At 36.8% G+C, this 17,590-nt stretch overlaps 1 protein-coding gene across 1 annotated transcript in view; it reads right to left on the bottom strand.

The window, feature by feature from the left end:
• Positions 1-3,410: 3,410 nt before the first annotated feature.
• ankfn1a (ankyrin repeat and fibronectin type III domain containing 1a) overlaps positions 3,411-17,590 on the bottom strand; it is a 114,066-nt gene continuing 99,886 nt past the window's right edge. Inside the window, exons 22-25 of the mRNA XM_073827900.1 lie at positions 15,821-15,989; positions 13,140-13,306; positions 7,485-7,698; positions 3,411-5,316 (exon numbers count right to left, since the gene is read on the bottom strand). Coding sequence (XP_073684001.1) covers positions 4,556-5,316; positions 7,485-7,698; positions 13,140-13,306; positions 15,821-15,989 — 1,311 coding nt within the window. The 3' untranslated portion in view covers positions 3,411-4,555. The remainder of the gene's footprint in view (positions 5,317-7,484; positions 7,699-13,139; positions 13,307-15,820; positions 15,990-17,590) is intronic.

The following is a 17,590-nucleotide window of genomic DNA, read 5'->3' as shown; positions in this document are numbered from 1 at the left end:
TATATACATTATATATTTTAAATTTAATTATCTGTATTCAATAAGATTAACATTTCTAATTGTATATTGTCAATTGCATATTTGTTTAAATTGTTAACATGGCAAATTTAGATTCACATATATTTATAAAAACTATTAAACATATCTATAACAAAATTATAAACAGATAAAAAAAAAATATAATATATAAAACGTATAACTGATATGATTTCTAATATATAAATAATTTTAAGATGTTTAAAAATATTATAAATTTACCAAATGCTAAAAACAACCATAATTTAATCAAATAAATAAATAAATATATAAATAAATAAATCATTTGAATTGGTCTGAAATGAAAGAAACCCAAATAACATATCATAAAATATTTACACTGGAATGTTTATTTCTTATGACTTAAATACATCTGTCACAACGTCATACTCAAGATGCATCACAAAAAGCAAACAAGTTACATCAGAAACTTCTATGACATGGGACCAACCATCAAAAATACAATACTGAAATATATTATTTGGATCAATAAATGCATAATGCAAAAATATACAGATATGATGCTTCTTAATTGTTTTGGCTTGCATTGTGCACAGTATAAAGGTATCAAGACAAATATACTATATAATTTAACAATAATACCCTAACTGGAATGCCAGTTGCAAAGAGTTCAATGATTAAACAGGAATCGATGGAACGGTAAATAATGCCTCATGTTGTCTGTGGGCTTGTGTTGAATGCATACTGAACACACCGGTGTGTCAGAACAGTGCATTTACCCACAGCATCTGGAGCACCAGCTGACATCACTGTACATTAACCGGAAGATTAAACTTTTTTACAATCCTTCATAGGAGAAACTCCAGTCGCAACTTTTTTTCTTTTTTTTTTGTGGAAATGTACAAGATTTTGTGCAAATACCGTTTTGTTTTTTAAAAACACTACAAACATTAATAAACTGTTGAAACATTGCAACAGACACATTCACAATGTTGCTTGCAAAAGCTGCCCTTTTCATTCGGGAAAAAATATTTCACTTAGTAACAGGGCGTACATATGAATTATGTGAATAAATATATACTATATTCACAAGGAATCTGTTAAATGAATGTGGTATAGTTTTACAGAATTAATGAGGTGTAACTAAACAAACTACCTTTTTGGTTACGTCCTTAGACAATAACTTGCATTTCGTTTTAAATATCTATGGCTTTATTGACAAAATGAGTGCTGTGATATTAGTAATTACACAAAGAGAATGATCCAAATCAGCTAAATATTTAAGAATGTGTGTTTATATAAGTGGCACGAATTTGCGGTACAAGCAAATACATTTCCTTCCTCTGCAAAAGGTCAAAATTCTAATTACAGTAAAAGTTGTGGGATGCAAATATAGGCTACTGTATATATTAAAAAGTGCAGTTTTATCATTCCTTCAACCTGTAAAACATAAGTGGTTTTCATTTCCTTTCATAACAGTGGGTTACCCAGCATAAATAGAAACAGAAACAAACAAATTACAACGAATCTTCGAATGTGAACAATCACACGCCACAAACCACCATCATATGGTAAACATCGCACAACTCAAGGTATTTTTCAATGAAACGCATTCTGTGGAACAAATGTCACGCACCCTTCCCTTAGAACTACTTACCAGCTTTTTTAATTTGGAAAGGGGTCGTGTTTGGTAACAGAGTTTGCAGTGATGGGATCTTCTTTCATTCATCCAGGGCTTCAGAACACTGAAACGCAATCGATTAGAAACAGATGTAATGTGAAGTGGATTATACCACTTCATACATCAACAGTAAGAGCAAACAACTCTAAATGGGCAGTGAAATTAGCAGATACGTCAATCTTTCATAGCAAGTAAACACATAAACTGAATTTTAACTGACCGTCAAATCACCTAAGTTCACTTTTCACCTAAAAACACCACAACAGAGCGCAACAGCATGTTTCCGGAAGTAAAAATCCCATTCATTTTCTCCACAGAGAACATATAACCTTTAAAAATAGACTCCTATGTAACTCATATATACACATAACATTTAAATTTATGTATGGTATTTTGTATCAACGTTTTTACATAGCCTATATATTAGGGCTGGGTTCTTTTGACACAAATTTCTAAATTCACAAGCTTGCAATTCGATTCAGTAGCGATTATTTTGGATATACTGTATATCAGATACAGTACACGCCAGATTTTCTTCACTAATACTGTAAAACAAACATTAAAGTCAGTATACAAATGCTCGAATTACACTTAGTTAAGCTTTTATGATGATAAAGTTACAATTACATAATTATATTTCTACTCCATTTCGTTTTTTGAGTTTATAAACACTTATATAAACGCATATATGCTCCTCATTTTTCTAGCTAAGCTTATGGCCACCGAATATATTTTTCTGAGGTGAACATTGTTGTAAACATAGCCTAAGTGACATTGTTTACAAGCTCTTATATTGAAGTCTTTCCGCGGTTGAAACACCGATTGAGCGATTACATGAGACAGGATACGGATTTCGGAAAGTAGTACTCTTTCTTTTAACATACCTTCGGTTGTTTATTCCGTGCTGAAACTGATTAAAACAGAGGAGATGTGCGCTTTGTGTTGCCGCTTCTCTGAACTGAGGCGCTATTGTTACAGCGATCTTTCACTCCACATTAAACGGCGCCAAACGGTATTCATCTTTTTAGTATTCTAATAAAATCGACAGAATTTTAAATCTGAGACTTTGTTTCATATCAAAAGTAACAGAGCACAAGGCTTTTTGCAATTTATTGGATGGGAGGCGACTACAATGTTCCATTCATTATGAAAACCTTGCTAATGGATTATTAGGATTTATAGTCCCCATGAAATCTAAGTTTAAGTTTTTTAGATTTTACTGTGAATTTGTTAGCCTTAAGGTTATCTGTAAGCTAGTGTGTTCCAAAACAATGACAAAATTCACATTTAGAAGATATAAGCATTTAAGACTTACAGTCTCTAACTTATGTTAATATGGATCAATGATTTTGATGACATCACCCTGCACTTCAGTTTCTCATCAAACTTTCTGTCCAATCAAATGTTCTCTAGAATCCGAAGCATCCCGCCCCCTACACTATGAATAAACGCTGAAGCTCTGGCTGAAATCGGTCACTTGTTTACATAATTTGTATTTTCTATATGATGAATGGCATGTAGAAAACGATTCAGACGGAAATATGCATTCCACTGAGGCAAATAAAGTCTGGTTTCGCTTTGTGCTCCGGTCTAAATCTGGACCAGACGATAGCACAAATCATGCAGACGATGCAGACCACAGAACATATTGGACACATTTTAATTCTACACAGTATGCTATATATATATATATATATATATATATATATATATATATATATATATATATATATATATATATATAGTGCGATATGGATATAATCAAAATGCTATTGGCTATTTACAAAAGGGGGGGCGGAATATGTTACATATGACATATGTTTGATGTTACGTCAACACATAAAATAACGCTGCATGTTTCGAAGCATTTCAGTTGACCTTTAAGAATCAATATCGTTTCGTAAAAATAAACGATTATAATCGAGAAATCAATATTTTTACCCACCCCTAATATATATTTACTTTTATCAGTGGATTAGAAAGTTTATATGTGACCCTGGACCACAAAACCAGTCTTAAGTAGCACAGGTGTATTTGTAGCATAGCCAAATATACATTGTAATGGGTCAAAATGGCTAAAAATCATTAGGATATTAAGTAAACATCATGATCCATTAAGGTATTTTGTAAATTTCCTACTATAAATATATGAAAACTTAATTTTTAATTAGTAATATGCATTGCTAAGAACTTTTTTGGACAACTTTAAAGCCAATTTTTCCAGTATTTAGATTTTTTTGCACCCTCAGATTCCAGATTTTCAAATAGTTGCATCTCGGCCAAATATTATCCTATCCTAACAAACCATACATTAATGGAAAGTGTATTTATTCAGCTTAATAATGTATAAAACTCAATTTTAAAATTTAAAAACTGACCCTTATGACTGGTTTGGTCACATATTATAAAGTTAAAATCATAAATAAGTTAAAATACTATTGTAGCTTCTAAACAAAAAGCTGTAACATTTAAAGCTGGTTTTGTTTATGACTTCAAAGTCTTTTAGTCTGAAGATGTTTTTGCAACCCCTATGGTGATAATAAATGGGAAAAGTACATTCAGAACAAAGACAGCTGAAAAAGTGGGCGCTCACTGTTGGGCTCTATTGGCTGAGGCAATTTCAAGTTCTGAGGAAAAGCAGTGCTTTGTTTCACGTTGCATTGATAATGAACATTGTAACAGTCAGAGCCATGAGTTATGAGTCCCGCAGAGTTGACCAGCAACTTCATCCTCTGCAGAGAGGATGCAAGAATTGATTAGGCTAAGTGTTCACTCATTACAACCGTGAGTTGTTGTAAAATGTGCGTTTGGAGAGGAAAGAGGCAATTTAAGTGGTGATACAACCACACGTCTACATGATGGAACGTTTATATAATCCTAAAGTGTGCTGCTGAGGATTTCCGACACTTGTTCATTTGTTTGCTCATCTGAATCCACATCCTGAACTTCCGCTGTAGTGCCGTATCCCGATCCGGCCTCTCTAGCTGTAGCTCCTTTCGATCCCGTCTCCTCCTCCTCCCAATGTGGGGCATCTCTGCAGGGTGACGTCTTGCTGCACGACTCCACAAAGATCCTGCGAACATTGGGTTTAGACTCCCTGTAGGGCGCTTTGTACTCATCCAAGCTGTAGGAGGTAGTGGGAGAGTGCGGTAGGGAGACCGGCGACTCCAGCGGCAGGTCGATATCGCTCTGTCTGGTGTAGATGCCTTCGGATAGCGAGGGAGTGTGACTCTCGCTCTGTACACGCAGCCAGCGGTGCGGCCCGCCGAAATAACTCCTCTGGGGATGGCTTTTGGACAGCAGCTTACGTTTTGTTGGTGGATCGGCTATGAACTTCCTGTCCGGCTTGTCTGTGGTCTTTACGGAATAAGAGGATAGCGATAGGTCCTCCATGTCCTTGGTGCATGATTCAGTTTCTAGGATGGACTTGGGGCAAGCGCTATATTTGAGATCATGCATCTGAAGAACATCAGGAGCGCTGCCGCTGAGGACATGCACGGCCTGATGGGAGAGATCCTGGGCTGAGGAGTAAACTAAGTCCAGGTCACGAGGACTCAGAGCGTCACTGGAATCATAGTCACTGTCTGTGGGGAGAAACACCTCCGAACAGCCTTCTTCATCTGAACCTGGTTGGGACTCTGCAACAGATGGGGGTTGAAATAATAAGTAAATTGGGAAAAATAAGCAAAGAGTGTATAGAATGCATTGTTGAATGTATTAAAAGTTACTTTAAAGTCATAGTGTGTTAGTGAAGAATTACGCATACAGTGAGGAAAAAAATATTTCATCCCCTGCTGATTTTGTACGTTTGCCCACTGACAAAGAAATCAGTCTAGAATATTAATGGTAGGTTAATTTTAACAATGAGGGACAGAATGAAAACCAAAAATCCAGAAAAACGCATTTCAAAAAAGTTATTATTTGATTTGCATTTTAATGAGTGAAATAAGTATTTGATCCCCTATCAATCAGAAAGATTTCTGTCTCCCAGGTGTCTTTTATACAGGTAACAAGCTGTGATTAGGAGCACTCTCTTAAAGGGAGTGCTCCTAATCTCAGCTTGTTAACTGTATAAAAGACACCTGTCCTCAGAAGCAATCACACAATCAGATTCCAAACTCTCCACCATGGCCAAGACCAAAGAGCTGTCCATGGATGTCAGAGACAAGTTTGTAGACCTACACAAGGCTGTAATGGGCTTCAAGACCATCGTCAAGCAGCTTGGTGAGAAGGTGACTACAGTTGGAGCGAGCTCTTTGGCATCAACTCAACTCGTCATGTTTGGAGGAGGAGGAGGAATGCTGCCTATGTACAGCCATTGAAAATTGAGGGCATTGAAAATAGGTTGTGGATGGGTATTCCCGCACAACAATGACCCAAAACACATGGCCAAGGCAACAAAGGAGTGGCTTAAGAAGATCAAGAAGATGCACATTAAGGTCCTGGAGTGGTCTAGCCAGTCTCCAGACCTTAGTCCCACAGAAAATCTGTGGAGGGAGCTGAAGGTTCGAGTTGCCAAATTGTCAACCTTGAAACCCTAATAACTTGGAGAGGATCTGCAAAGACGAGTGGGATAAAATCCCTCCTGAGATGTGTGCAAACCTGGTGGCCAACTACAAATAACGCCTGACATCTGTGATTGCCAACAGGGGTTTTGCCACCAAGTACTAAGTCATGTTTTGCATGTTAAATACTTAATTCACAATTATTAAAATGCAAATCAATTTACAACTTTTTTGAAATGCGTTTTTCTGGATTTTTTGTTGTTGTTATTCTGTCTCTCACTGTTCAAATAAACCTACCATTAAAATTATAGACTGATCATTTCTTTGTCAGTGGGCAAACGTACAATCAGCAGGGGATCAAATAATTTTTTTCCTCGCTGTAGGATCTTTCTGAAAAATCATTAAAAACTGTTTTAATTTACTTCAGTATTTTAATGTAGCAGGTTGTTGAATTCACATCCTCACACATAATGCAATAATAATAATTCCTGTGAAATGTGGCATATAAAAGTTAGAAAATAAAAGTAAAAACAGACAGGCAATATGCAACTTATTGCACACATTGAACCACATAAGTAATATCTAAATGGACTTAATAACATCTGTTTTAAATTAATGTTTTTAATTTTCTTAAAAGCCTACATTCAAAACAAATGTAAAGGCGTATTTTATCAGAACTGGATGGTTTTCATTTTTTAAAACTGCACTGAGACACTGGCAAGACTAGGAATCATTAAATTGTCAATATTTGGCCTTAACTTTTTCACCGCTTTGTGTTTTAAAAGGTAAAAAGCAATTTGGGACTTGTGCAATGCCTTAGTCAAATCGCAATTGGGTCTTATTTGAACAGACACAGTAATGATGGCTTGTGTCTGTGAATGGTCATAATTTGTCAATCCTTAGTGAAACAAACTGTAATCTAAAGAAGCACAACTTTCCAACAATCTCAGGGTGAGTGGAATCTCTAATTTCATCTATTTCTTGAAAACTGGTGTCTTTTGTCATATTTTTGTTGCTGCAATTTATAACCTCTCTTCCTTTTGTATACCCTGTAATGCTCTGCAAAACATGGCATCTCAAAGCTTTAATACTGAATGTTTTATCATAATAAGTGTGTCGAGTTATAATTAAGTCGATACACTTATTTATTTCCTGCTGAAGCTTCCTTTTGTGCGGTCGACAAATGCCACATTCTCACTACTGCAAATATAATACAAATTTGAATGCAACACAGACGTGCAGTCAAGCAGGCCACATTTTTATGCCTGGATGAAAGGCAGCTATTGAAAAACAGCATTTACCGATTGTGGGCTTTCGTCTCCTCATTTCTGGAGAGGGCGAGGGAGTGGGCACGTAGTCTGTGTTAGAGGACGTGGAGTCATTCTTCTGGACAGGAGGCTCCACGCTGACATCTACTAGCCAGGTGATAGGCACCCAACCGAGAGGCTGTTTATAGCGGGCGTACTGCAGGGCATTGGTGATCCAGCGGACGTCTCGCCACATCTCGTCCAATTGCTTCAAACACACAAAGGAAAAAACAAAGTGAGGTTGAGTGTGCTGTTATTTCATTGGCAATGCTGAAAATAAGGTTAGCTTGGTGCTATTTAAATGTTGATTCGATATAAATGCAAATCGCAGCTTTCAGTGTGAGAAAAATGCGGTATTTTCCCCACACAAACGTCGCAAGAGTTTTCCCCACAAACATCACAAAGCTTTTCAAACCGTTAAAGCGCATCCCACAAAAGCTTCAAAAGGAGGCCGCAGAAAACTTGCTGTGAAGTCTGAAGGGGCATGACCGTGACTAATATCATAATTTATTTTGTGTCATCTTCCTCTGTTCACCAATCACGGCACGTCAGTGCTGAATTGTACATATTGCTCCTATTTAGTGTGCAGAAGTGAAATGAGAGGTAAAATGTGTTTTCAATCAGAGCTGTTAACCTCCATGCAGTGAATCTTCACAACTACCACTTTCATATTTTCCATCCTTGGGACGTACTATAGCAATTGTATTTACAAGGAGCTTATTTCAAATTGGAAGGAAAAAGCTAGTACAAAAATGAAGCAGGGTAGACAAAAAAAAAAAAAAAACTGCAATCTGAGCTCTTTCTAGCAAATGCCATGTGAGATCCAGCTTATGGGAATGAGCCTTGACACCACAGGATGACTCCTTTGGAAAATATGCCGGGCTTCTAACGACAAAGAGGGGACTCCAGTATGACAAGGGCAATAATATGTGTTTCTTTAAGTTGCGAAATAGACTACTTCAACTAATAAATGTTTGGCTGATGCCGCTGGCTGGGAAATATTGCAACAAATTAGGGGAAAATCAGAATAAATAGGCAGTGTGGCTTATATCATATACCCAGTGCTCTAATATAGCGGCTCTTGAACCAAAAATGAATCACGGGTCTGTTCTGATAGGGCTGTGGACAGCAGGGAAAAATAATGTTAAATGGAAACAATAAAATGTAATTGACCATATAATTGTGCATATTTAGGATAGCAAAATGAATATTCCTGACCATTATTAAAAGGAATGAGAAAATGTTTTCCTTTTATGTGCGTCAAAGACTGTGCAATCAAACTCGACGCAAAATATTTGGCAAAAAGTCTTAAAATATTAGATCCAAAATGGACAGGCTGCTTGTCAGCCAAGGTCTATTCCAACAGGGCTGTGGGCTGCGTAGAGAAATGATGTTAAATGGGAATAATAAAATGCAACTGACCATATAATCATGCATATTTAGGAGAGCAAAATGAATAGGCCTGATCGTTAACAGGAATGAGAAAAGGCTTCCCATTTTTAAATGCGTTAAAAGATGTGAAATCAAACTCAACAGTATTTTGACTCATATTGTATTAAATAAAGGTTTAGTTCCAGTGAGAGTAATAATTGGTTTGTGTCAAGCATAATTTGTTTTGTGAAGTGAGTTACTGGCTGTCAACGAAACATTTCATGGATAGTTCACCCAAAAATTAAAATTCTGTCATTGATTACCCACCCTCATGTTATTCCAAACCCGTAGGACTTTTGTTCATCTTCAGAACACAAATTAAGATATTCTGGATGACAACGCAACTGACACATTCAAGATCCAAAAAATTATAGGACTTTGTTAAAATAGTCTATGTGACATCAGTGGTTCAACTAGGGCTGTGCAATTAATCGAAATTCAATTTCGATTTCAACTTCAAACGATTATGAAAATACAATAATCGAGATGAAACGATTATTGCTCCCGATTCTGCCCCCTTTGTGCGCTTTTGCTCCTCTATAAAAGCCCAATTTCATATGCAAATCAGTAAAATCATGTAACGCGACTTGATTGGACGTGTTTGATTTATTAATGTTTATTTGATGTTGTGTTTTTAAAAGCACGAAAGAGAATTTGCACTGTTCTGCGTATATGTGTTGAGAGATGGAACAGAACACGAACAAGTAAACGTTTAGCTTAAGATGCGTACCTAAACGTTTGGTGATTATTCGTATAAACCTTCGTCAGTTATGTCTCAAATTTACGTAAACAGTTGAGAATGAAAATACGTGTAACAGTATATTGGATCCATACAGCTCTCAAAGCAGCCACAAGTAATATTCCTTCCACCGTCTCTGTGCTTAATGTTAATCAGGCAACAAAAGACAAAGACAAAATCTCTCACTGCTCTTGAAGGAGAGACTTTAGTAGTTTTTATAAGAAACTAAGCATGTTTAATTCTTACAGTGAAGACTATGCTTTTTTTTATTTTACATTCAATTAATTACATTAAATTTCATTTGTATCTTTTTTCAATTGTATTGCTATCTTTAAATTAATCAATCATACAAAGTTCCGGACCCACTCATAATCGTGTTAAATAATCGTGATTACAATATTGACCAAAAAAAATCGTTATTGTGATTTTTGCCATAATCGAGCAGCCCTAGGTTCAACCGTAATTTTATGAAGCTGCAAGAATACTTTTTGTGCACAAAGAAAACAAAAATAAGGAATTTATTCAACAATTTCTTCTCTTCTATGTCAGTCTTCAACGCAATATCCTTACTACCTTTCTGGGCCTATAATGTGGTAGTTGTGTTGCTGTCTATGCAGGGTCAAAAAGCTCATATTTCCTCAAAAATATCTTAATTTTAGTTCCTAAGATGAACGAACAAAATGAGGGTGAGTAATTAATGACAGAATTTTCATTTTTGGGTAAACTATCCCTTTAAAAACAGTTAGTGTTCTTTCTCAGCCTGTGATGGTTGTTAACACATTTGCAACATTTTAGTGTTAGATTTAAGGACATTTAAGTTGTGTAAGTTTGTATGAAGCACAACTTTGGTTCACCACTTTATGTCTGCAGTAAAATCTAGGCCCTGAACTAAAACCACTTGAAAAGTGCTTTAGCCAAAAAGTTGTGTTGTCAGTGAGTAATATCAGATTAACTCACTCACATTATAGTAGCAGACTTGTAATTCTGCCAAAAAGGCAGTACTAAGTAAATTAGAGTGTCACGGAAGGTCCGTCTCAATGACACATCTCGCCACATGCATCTGAAACGCGCATTTTGCGGTCTGCCGTTAACTCTTTGACAGGACCTCACAGCGATATAAACCTGCCCTCTCGCACGAGAGCGGAGCGCAGAGCACTTTCCACCAGCGTGCCGCTCTGACAGACGTGGCTCTTTCTCGTTCGCCGCCTCCTGGAACATTAAGGTTTTCACGCTAATTGATGCCACATTGCTGAGCCCCACACACACATTCATGCAGTCACACTCATTGATCGGTATTATTTTTTCCCCTCGTCGCTCTTAGGCGCTGTGTAATCTGTGGTCAGTGTGCTGCTTTTTTCCAGCGCCTCTTGGACCTGACATCACACAAACACTCTTGTGGTTTTGTGGTCAATCTCAATTAATCGTCCAGACCGGGGTGGCGGAGAGGGATTATTTCAGACCGGCACACTTAACACACGCCTCTCTTTCAAGTCGGATTGTGAGAGAGTCTGCTGAGCTGTTATTGAAATTTCGACACAAGAAAAACAACTTGTTTTACAGTTTATACGTCTAGTAGTTATGCTTTATGACATCAATAAACTATCCTAATTGGATTATTAGTTTAAATTGTTTTTGTAGTTTGATGTTTCCAACACTCCCAAGCGGCTGGGAATAAACATGTGATCCTCAGGACTGAAACATGAATGACGTATTGCTAAAAGTTGTAATTGAAACAACACGAATGTGGCTAATAAAAGGGAATGAAGCAGCAAAGCATCATTTCAGATAGTGTACAAACAATTTTTAAATACTAAATAGCAAAAAAACACCACTATAGCACGATCCTAAATATGTGTTTGTTGCGTTATGTTATGCATATGTTCTGACCTGAGTCTGGTTAAATGAAATTACCACATAAAATACCATTCAAAAGTTTGGGATCAGTAAAATTTGATCAGTTTACACAAAAAAATATTTTCAAATTAGATAATAATAAGACATTTTTACTTAAGCACCAAATCAGCGTTTGAAAATAATTTCTGAAGGATCATGTCACACTGAAGATGGACTAATGGTTGAAAATTCAGCTTTTCATCACATAGATTCATCAAATAGAAACCAGGTATTTTAAAATGTAAAAATATTTTTTTTAAAAAGTACTGTTTTTACTGTATTTTTAACTAAATAAAAACGCAACCTTGGTGAGCATAAAAGTCTTCTTTCAAAAACATTAATAAATCTTACTGACACTCAACTTTTAGAAGTAACAGCAGTTTACTTCTCATTTATTCAAGATGATTAATCAATAGTTTTTCAGTGACTGCTGAATATGGAAAATCATATTATTTGAGTTAAATTTCCTGTTGAATACCAAAAACACTGTTCAGTTTGGCGAAGATACAAAATGCCTGCAGTGCAACAAATTATTTAAATTGGGAGGAAATGGATTTGTTGGGATGGATATGCAAACTAGGCTCACACTGACTGCTGCAGTCACAATGGAGATTTATTGGCAAATTATTCCTCAACTAACATTATCATTCCAAGACAACAAGCTGTACTACACACAAAAAAATACAGATATTATAAACCATCTATTTAAGAGGTTATAAAAGTGAAAAAATGAGAATAAAATGCTACTAGTTCTTACTAGTATTTGAACAAGTATACAGTAGTCAACATTTGAAGTGGATCAAAAAAGTTAATCAAAGTTGTCCTCAGACAAAACACAGGTATAGTTTTGGTTTAAGGACAACTTTGATGAAAGGTTTTGATCCACTTCAAATGTTGACAACTGTTGACTACTGACTTATACGTCACCCAAAAATATATTTCTACAAAAAATGGACAATGGTGACAAATTATTCTTATTTTGGATTATGTTTATGACTCCAGGCCTTAATAAAGTACTTTTTGTAAAAAGAAACCGTGAAAGAAGTAAAATGAAAAAAAAAAAAAAATGGCATTGCTCCATCAATATTAGTTCTGTGTTGTTACCTGCATGATTCACAGCATTTTTTTTTGTTTGTTTTTGTTTTTTTGTTTAGGAAAAACCTTCAGGTCCCACAAATTCTTTGGTTTTTCAGCATTTTTGTGAATTTGAACTCTTTCCAAAAATGACTGTATGATTTTGAGATCCAACTTTTCAGACTGAGGACAACTGAGGGACTCGTATGCAACTATAACAGAAGGATCAAATGCTCAATGATGCTTCAGAAGAAGAAAAACGATGCATTAAGAGCCAGGGGGTGAAAACTTTTTCTAAAGAAAAGGATTTTTCTAAAGAACAGTGGGCAGCTTAACTGTTCAGGACAAACAAACAAAAAAATACACAGCTGTGGATTATTCAGGTAACATCACAATATTAACAATCAAGTGCATGTAAACTTTTGAACGGGGTCATATTTATAAATTCAGGTATTGTTTTCTCTTGTGGACTATATGTAAATGTCTACAAATCACATTATCACAGACCATACCTGAATGTAGTCCAATATGTGCTGGTGTCTTTGTTTGGCTGTGGACACCTCTGAGTCAGTGATGGCCTCTCTAAAAGCCTGCTGGGTAATTAGAGCGTCCAGGTCCAGGACTGAGGACAGCCGGCAGTAAAGACTGATAAATTTCTCCTTATATGAGCAGAAGTGAACTGCACATGGGAGACAAAAAGTATATAATAGCACAGTTAATGGACACTGTCATATAAGGGCAACACTAGTCAGATGTTATTGCATTTTTCAAATTGACTTTACTGGGTGGTGTGCTGCGTGCTGGGGCGCTGTAAAGGGGGGGTAAACGATGACAATTCTCGGGGCCCATCACAGTGAGGGGGCCCAGAGAAGCCCCCAATAAAATTGTGGTGCTAAAAAAAATATTTGATAGTAAAAATTATTAACTTTAAATTATTCTATTTGCTGTTTCCTGGTGTCAAAAAATGTATTTGTTTAGGAAACACAAACGTCCGTGGGCCCCTCTCCCCCTCTCGATTATCATAAAATGGTTCAGTCCGCCCAAATTGTATCCAGGCAACACAAACAGCTTGACTTCACTTATACGCCGGCAGAATATCAACTTGACGGAAGAGGAAGTGAAAATACCTCAAAAATCTGGAAGTCAAAAACGGAAAGAGAAAAAAATAAGAGAAGTGAAAGAGGCAAAGGGTCGACAGTATGTTACCCAATATTTCACAAGAAAAGGTGGGTTTGTAAGTAGGCCTAAATTGTTAGTGGACCGCCCGTGACAATGATCGTAGCCTATGGCACTTTATTGGCTGAATAATATTTACCTTTTGAATGTTGAGCTTTAACTGTTGAATAAATGCTGACGCGGGACAAAATGCCCGATTTCCCAACACGCTGAACTGAGCAATGCCATTGTACCATTTTAATAGGCTACTTTTAAACGCATATAGCTCAGTAATGTCAGTTTTATGTATTTTCTGAGAAGGGGTGGGATTTTTGTTGGGAAAATCGGGGGAGAGACGCACACTTCGATTAGACTGGATAAACACATGCAGCATCATAATTGTTAAGAAAATGGTTTTCCTAATAAATGTCTTGAATATTTTGATCATGTCCAATGCTTCTCTTTCTTTTTGGTATTATTAGACACATTTCACTATGTCTTTTCAAATGCCTAGGTCTGTTTAATTTCCTTAATTATAAAATTTCTAGCACTATTTTTAAACGTTTATTCAAGCAATAATATATAAATTATCTCAAGTATATGCTTGTTTAAAACCAGGGATTAAAAACGAATTCCAAGTAAAAACGGTATTTTTTCTTTACATTTCCAGAGAGCGAAACCAACGAAATTAAACATTATTTAATCAATTCAAGGCACTATAATTTCCCTATTCATTTGATACAAATATTATAGCTATACAATTAATATACATATAAAATAATATTATTTTGTCATATTCGTGATTCCTGAATTTATATATGAAAACTTCGTTTGGAAGTGCATTCGTTATGTTTGTATAAGAAAATTTGTTAACCTAGCCTATTAAGTTGATTTAATATTCTTGATAGAAGAAGTTAAAAGTTAAGAAAAAATGAATTAGCTTGTTGTCTATATATATTTAGGGCTGTAGGCTAATCTTTTTCTTAACTTATTACACTGTAGATCGAAATAAAATAATTCTTGATCATATAATATCGGAGAATCACTGACATAATTTAGAGCACTTCGAAAACGAAACTATGTAAATCTGTATAAAGGAAAGACAAAATAAATCACAACAAGAACAATCTGTGTTTTTCTTGTAATCAAGAACATTTCTTTTGACAAAATAACCTAATTAATGCCGAATGATGTTTGACAGTGAATGCATCTCCACCGCACAGCCGCATTTAATCGCTGGTGTCAGTCGCAAATATTAAAGGGTCAGAAAGCGGGTCGGGTACAATATTTTCTTTTTTTGCGGTCCGAGTTGCGGGCGAGTTAGTTGAAAACGCCAGTCGGGTTCGGGTAGTTTATACATTGACCCGCGCATCACTGAAGGCGATCGCGAACACACCCCTAACCCCCACCTTTTTTTGGGGGGGGGGGCCCTTAGCTGAGTCAGTGCACAGGGCCCAGAATTCCCCTGGCTGCGTGAAATTGAGACCCTAGGAAGGTTATCATTAATGTCCCAAAAAACACTGACGAATCTTTTTAAAAGACGTTTTTGTAATGGAAATCTGTGGGTGGTTTACAAGTGTATGGTGTTTGGGTTGAAACTACCTCACAGTATAACGTTTAAAAAGTTGTTTGAAACTCTCCCATCAACAGCAGCTGAATAAGCTACTAAGTGTTCTAACTGGCACCACGGCTAAGCATACAAGCACATGGTTTGCCTTCGCGTCTGAAAACAAACCGTGCTACTTGAATGAAAATGATCTGGTGTTCTTTAAAACACATTTTATTGAATTATAATATTGATTACTTGTTTAACCTTTCCTTATTTTACACAGTCTGGGCTCAGGAAGGGGGGTGGGTGGCTGTTTGGCTAGCCGTGGTGCGCACCGCCACCCCGCTGGTGTCTGCATGTGTGTGTGTCTGCTTGATTTACTAGAGGTCCTAAGGGAGTGTGACTGGGGGCAGAGGGGGGAGGAATCTGTGGATTTTTATAAGGCCAACTGAGCTAATATTGTAGGGGTTGAAACAGAAGCTAGTGTACCGAGCTCAAACATTTGAAGAGGGAGGTTGAGGAACCCCGAGTGTGGTGTGTAGGGGTTGGTCTGTCCCGGGGCAGAGCAAACGTCGTCTGAGGCGGGCAGCAGCAGAAGAAAGGACACATTGTGACCCAGCTCCAGCACCTCGTGTGTGTAGAGACGGAAGTGCTTGGCCTGTGCGGGACACACAAGACACACACAGACTTTAACCCACGAAGGTCGAAGGGTAACAATGTTATGCCGTAACTAAGTAGCAAGAGAAAACTACAAAACTAGTAGTAGACAAAAAGCTACTCTTACAAATGTTTACCATGGTAACCACAATTTATCTGTAATTGCTATAATATAGTATAGCACAGTCTATCTATAGCATGTCTGTCTTTCTATCTATCCATATGTTTGTCCATCCATTCGTCTATCTATCCATCTATGTCCATCCATAAATCCATCAAACCATCTATTCTTTCTATCTATTCATCTATCCATCTATTCATCCCTGATGTCTATTCATCTGTCTTTTTCTGAATCCCCCTATTTATCTACGCATCTGTATTTGTCTACCCATCCATCTATCCAGTCATCTGTCCCCTCTATCTATCCACCCATCTTTGTCTACCCATCCCTTCATCCATCCATTAATTTATCCAACCATCCATTCATCTATCCCCTCTACTTTTCCATTTGTATTAGTCTATCCATTCATTCATTTATCTATCCATCCATCCATCCATCCATCCATCCATCCCCTCTATCCATACGATTTTGTCTATCCATCTGCCTATACATCCCCATCTATCCATCCATCCACCCATCTATTTATGAAACCATCCATTCGTCTATCCTCTATCTATCCATCTGAATTTTGTCTATCCATCCGTTTATTTATCCATCCATTCATTTATCTAACAATTCATCTATCCCCTATTATCTATCTATCTGCCTTTGTCTACCCATACATTCATCTGTTTATCTAACCATCCATTCATCTATCCCCTCTATCTGTTCATCTGTCTTTGTCTATCCATCCATCCATTTATCCATTTATCATCCATCCATTCTCTCTATCTATACATCTGTCTTTGCCTATCCATCCATCCATCCGTTTATCCATCTGTCCATCAGTTTATCCATCCATCCATCCCCTCTATCTCTCCATGCGCCTTTGTCTATCTATATGCCTATCCATCCGTTTATCCATCTGTCCATCTGTTTATCCATCCATCCATCCCCTATCTCTCAATGTGCCTTTGTCTATCTATATGCCTATCCATCCATTTATCCATCTGTCCATCTGTTTATCCATCCATCCCCTCTATCCATAAGTCTTTGTCTATCTATCTGCCTATCTATCCATCCAATCCATCTATCCCCTATTATCTATCTATCTGCCTTTGTCTACCCATACATTCCTCTGTTTATCTAACCATCCATTCATCTATCCCCTCTATCTGTACATCTGTCTTTGTCTATCCATCCATCCATTTGTTTATCATCCATCCAATCTCTCTATATATACATCTGTCTTTGTCTATCCATCCATTCATCCATCCATCCGTTTATCCATCTGTCCATCAGTTTATCCATCCATCCCCTCTATCTCTCCATGCGCCTTTGTCTATCTATATGCCTATCCATCCGTTTATCCATCCGTCCATCTGTTTATCCATCCATTCATCCCCTATCTTTCCATGTTCCATCTATCTATCTATCTGTCTATCTATCTGTCTATCTATCTATCTATCTATCTATCTATCTATCTATCTAGCTATCTATCC

This window comes from Garra rufa, chromosome 22 (assembly GCF_049309525.1).
Source record: "Garra rufa chromosome 22, GarRuf1.0, whole genome shotgun sequence".
NCBI lineage: Eukaryota > Metazoa > Chordata > Actinopteri > Cypriniformes > Cyprinidae > Garra > Garra rufa.
Note: the sequence above shows the minus strand (reverse complement) of the source record. Positions and strands in the feature narration are given on the sequence as shown.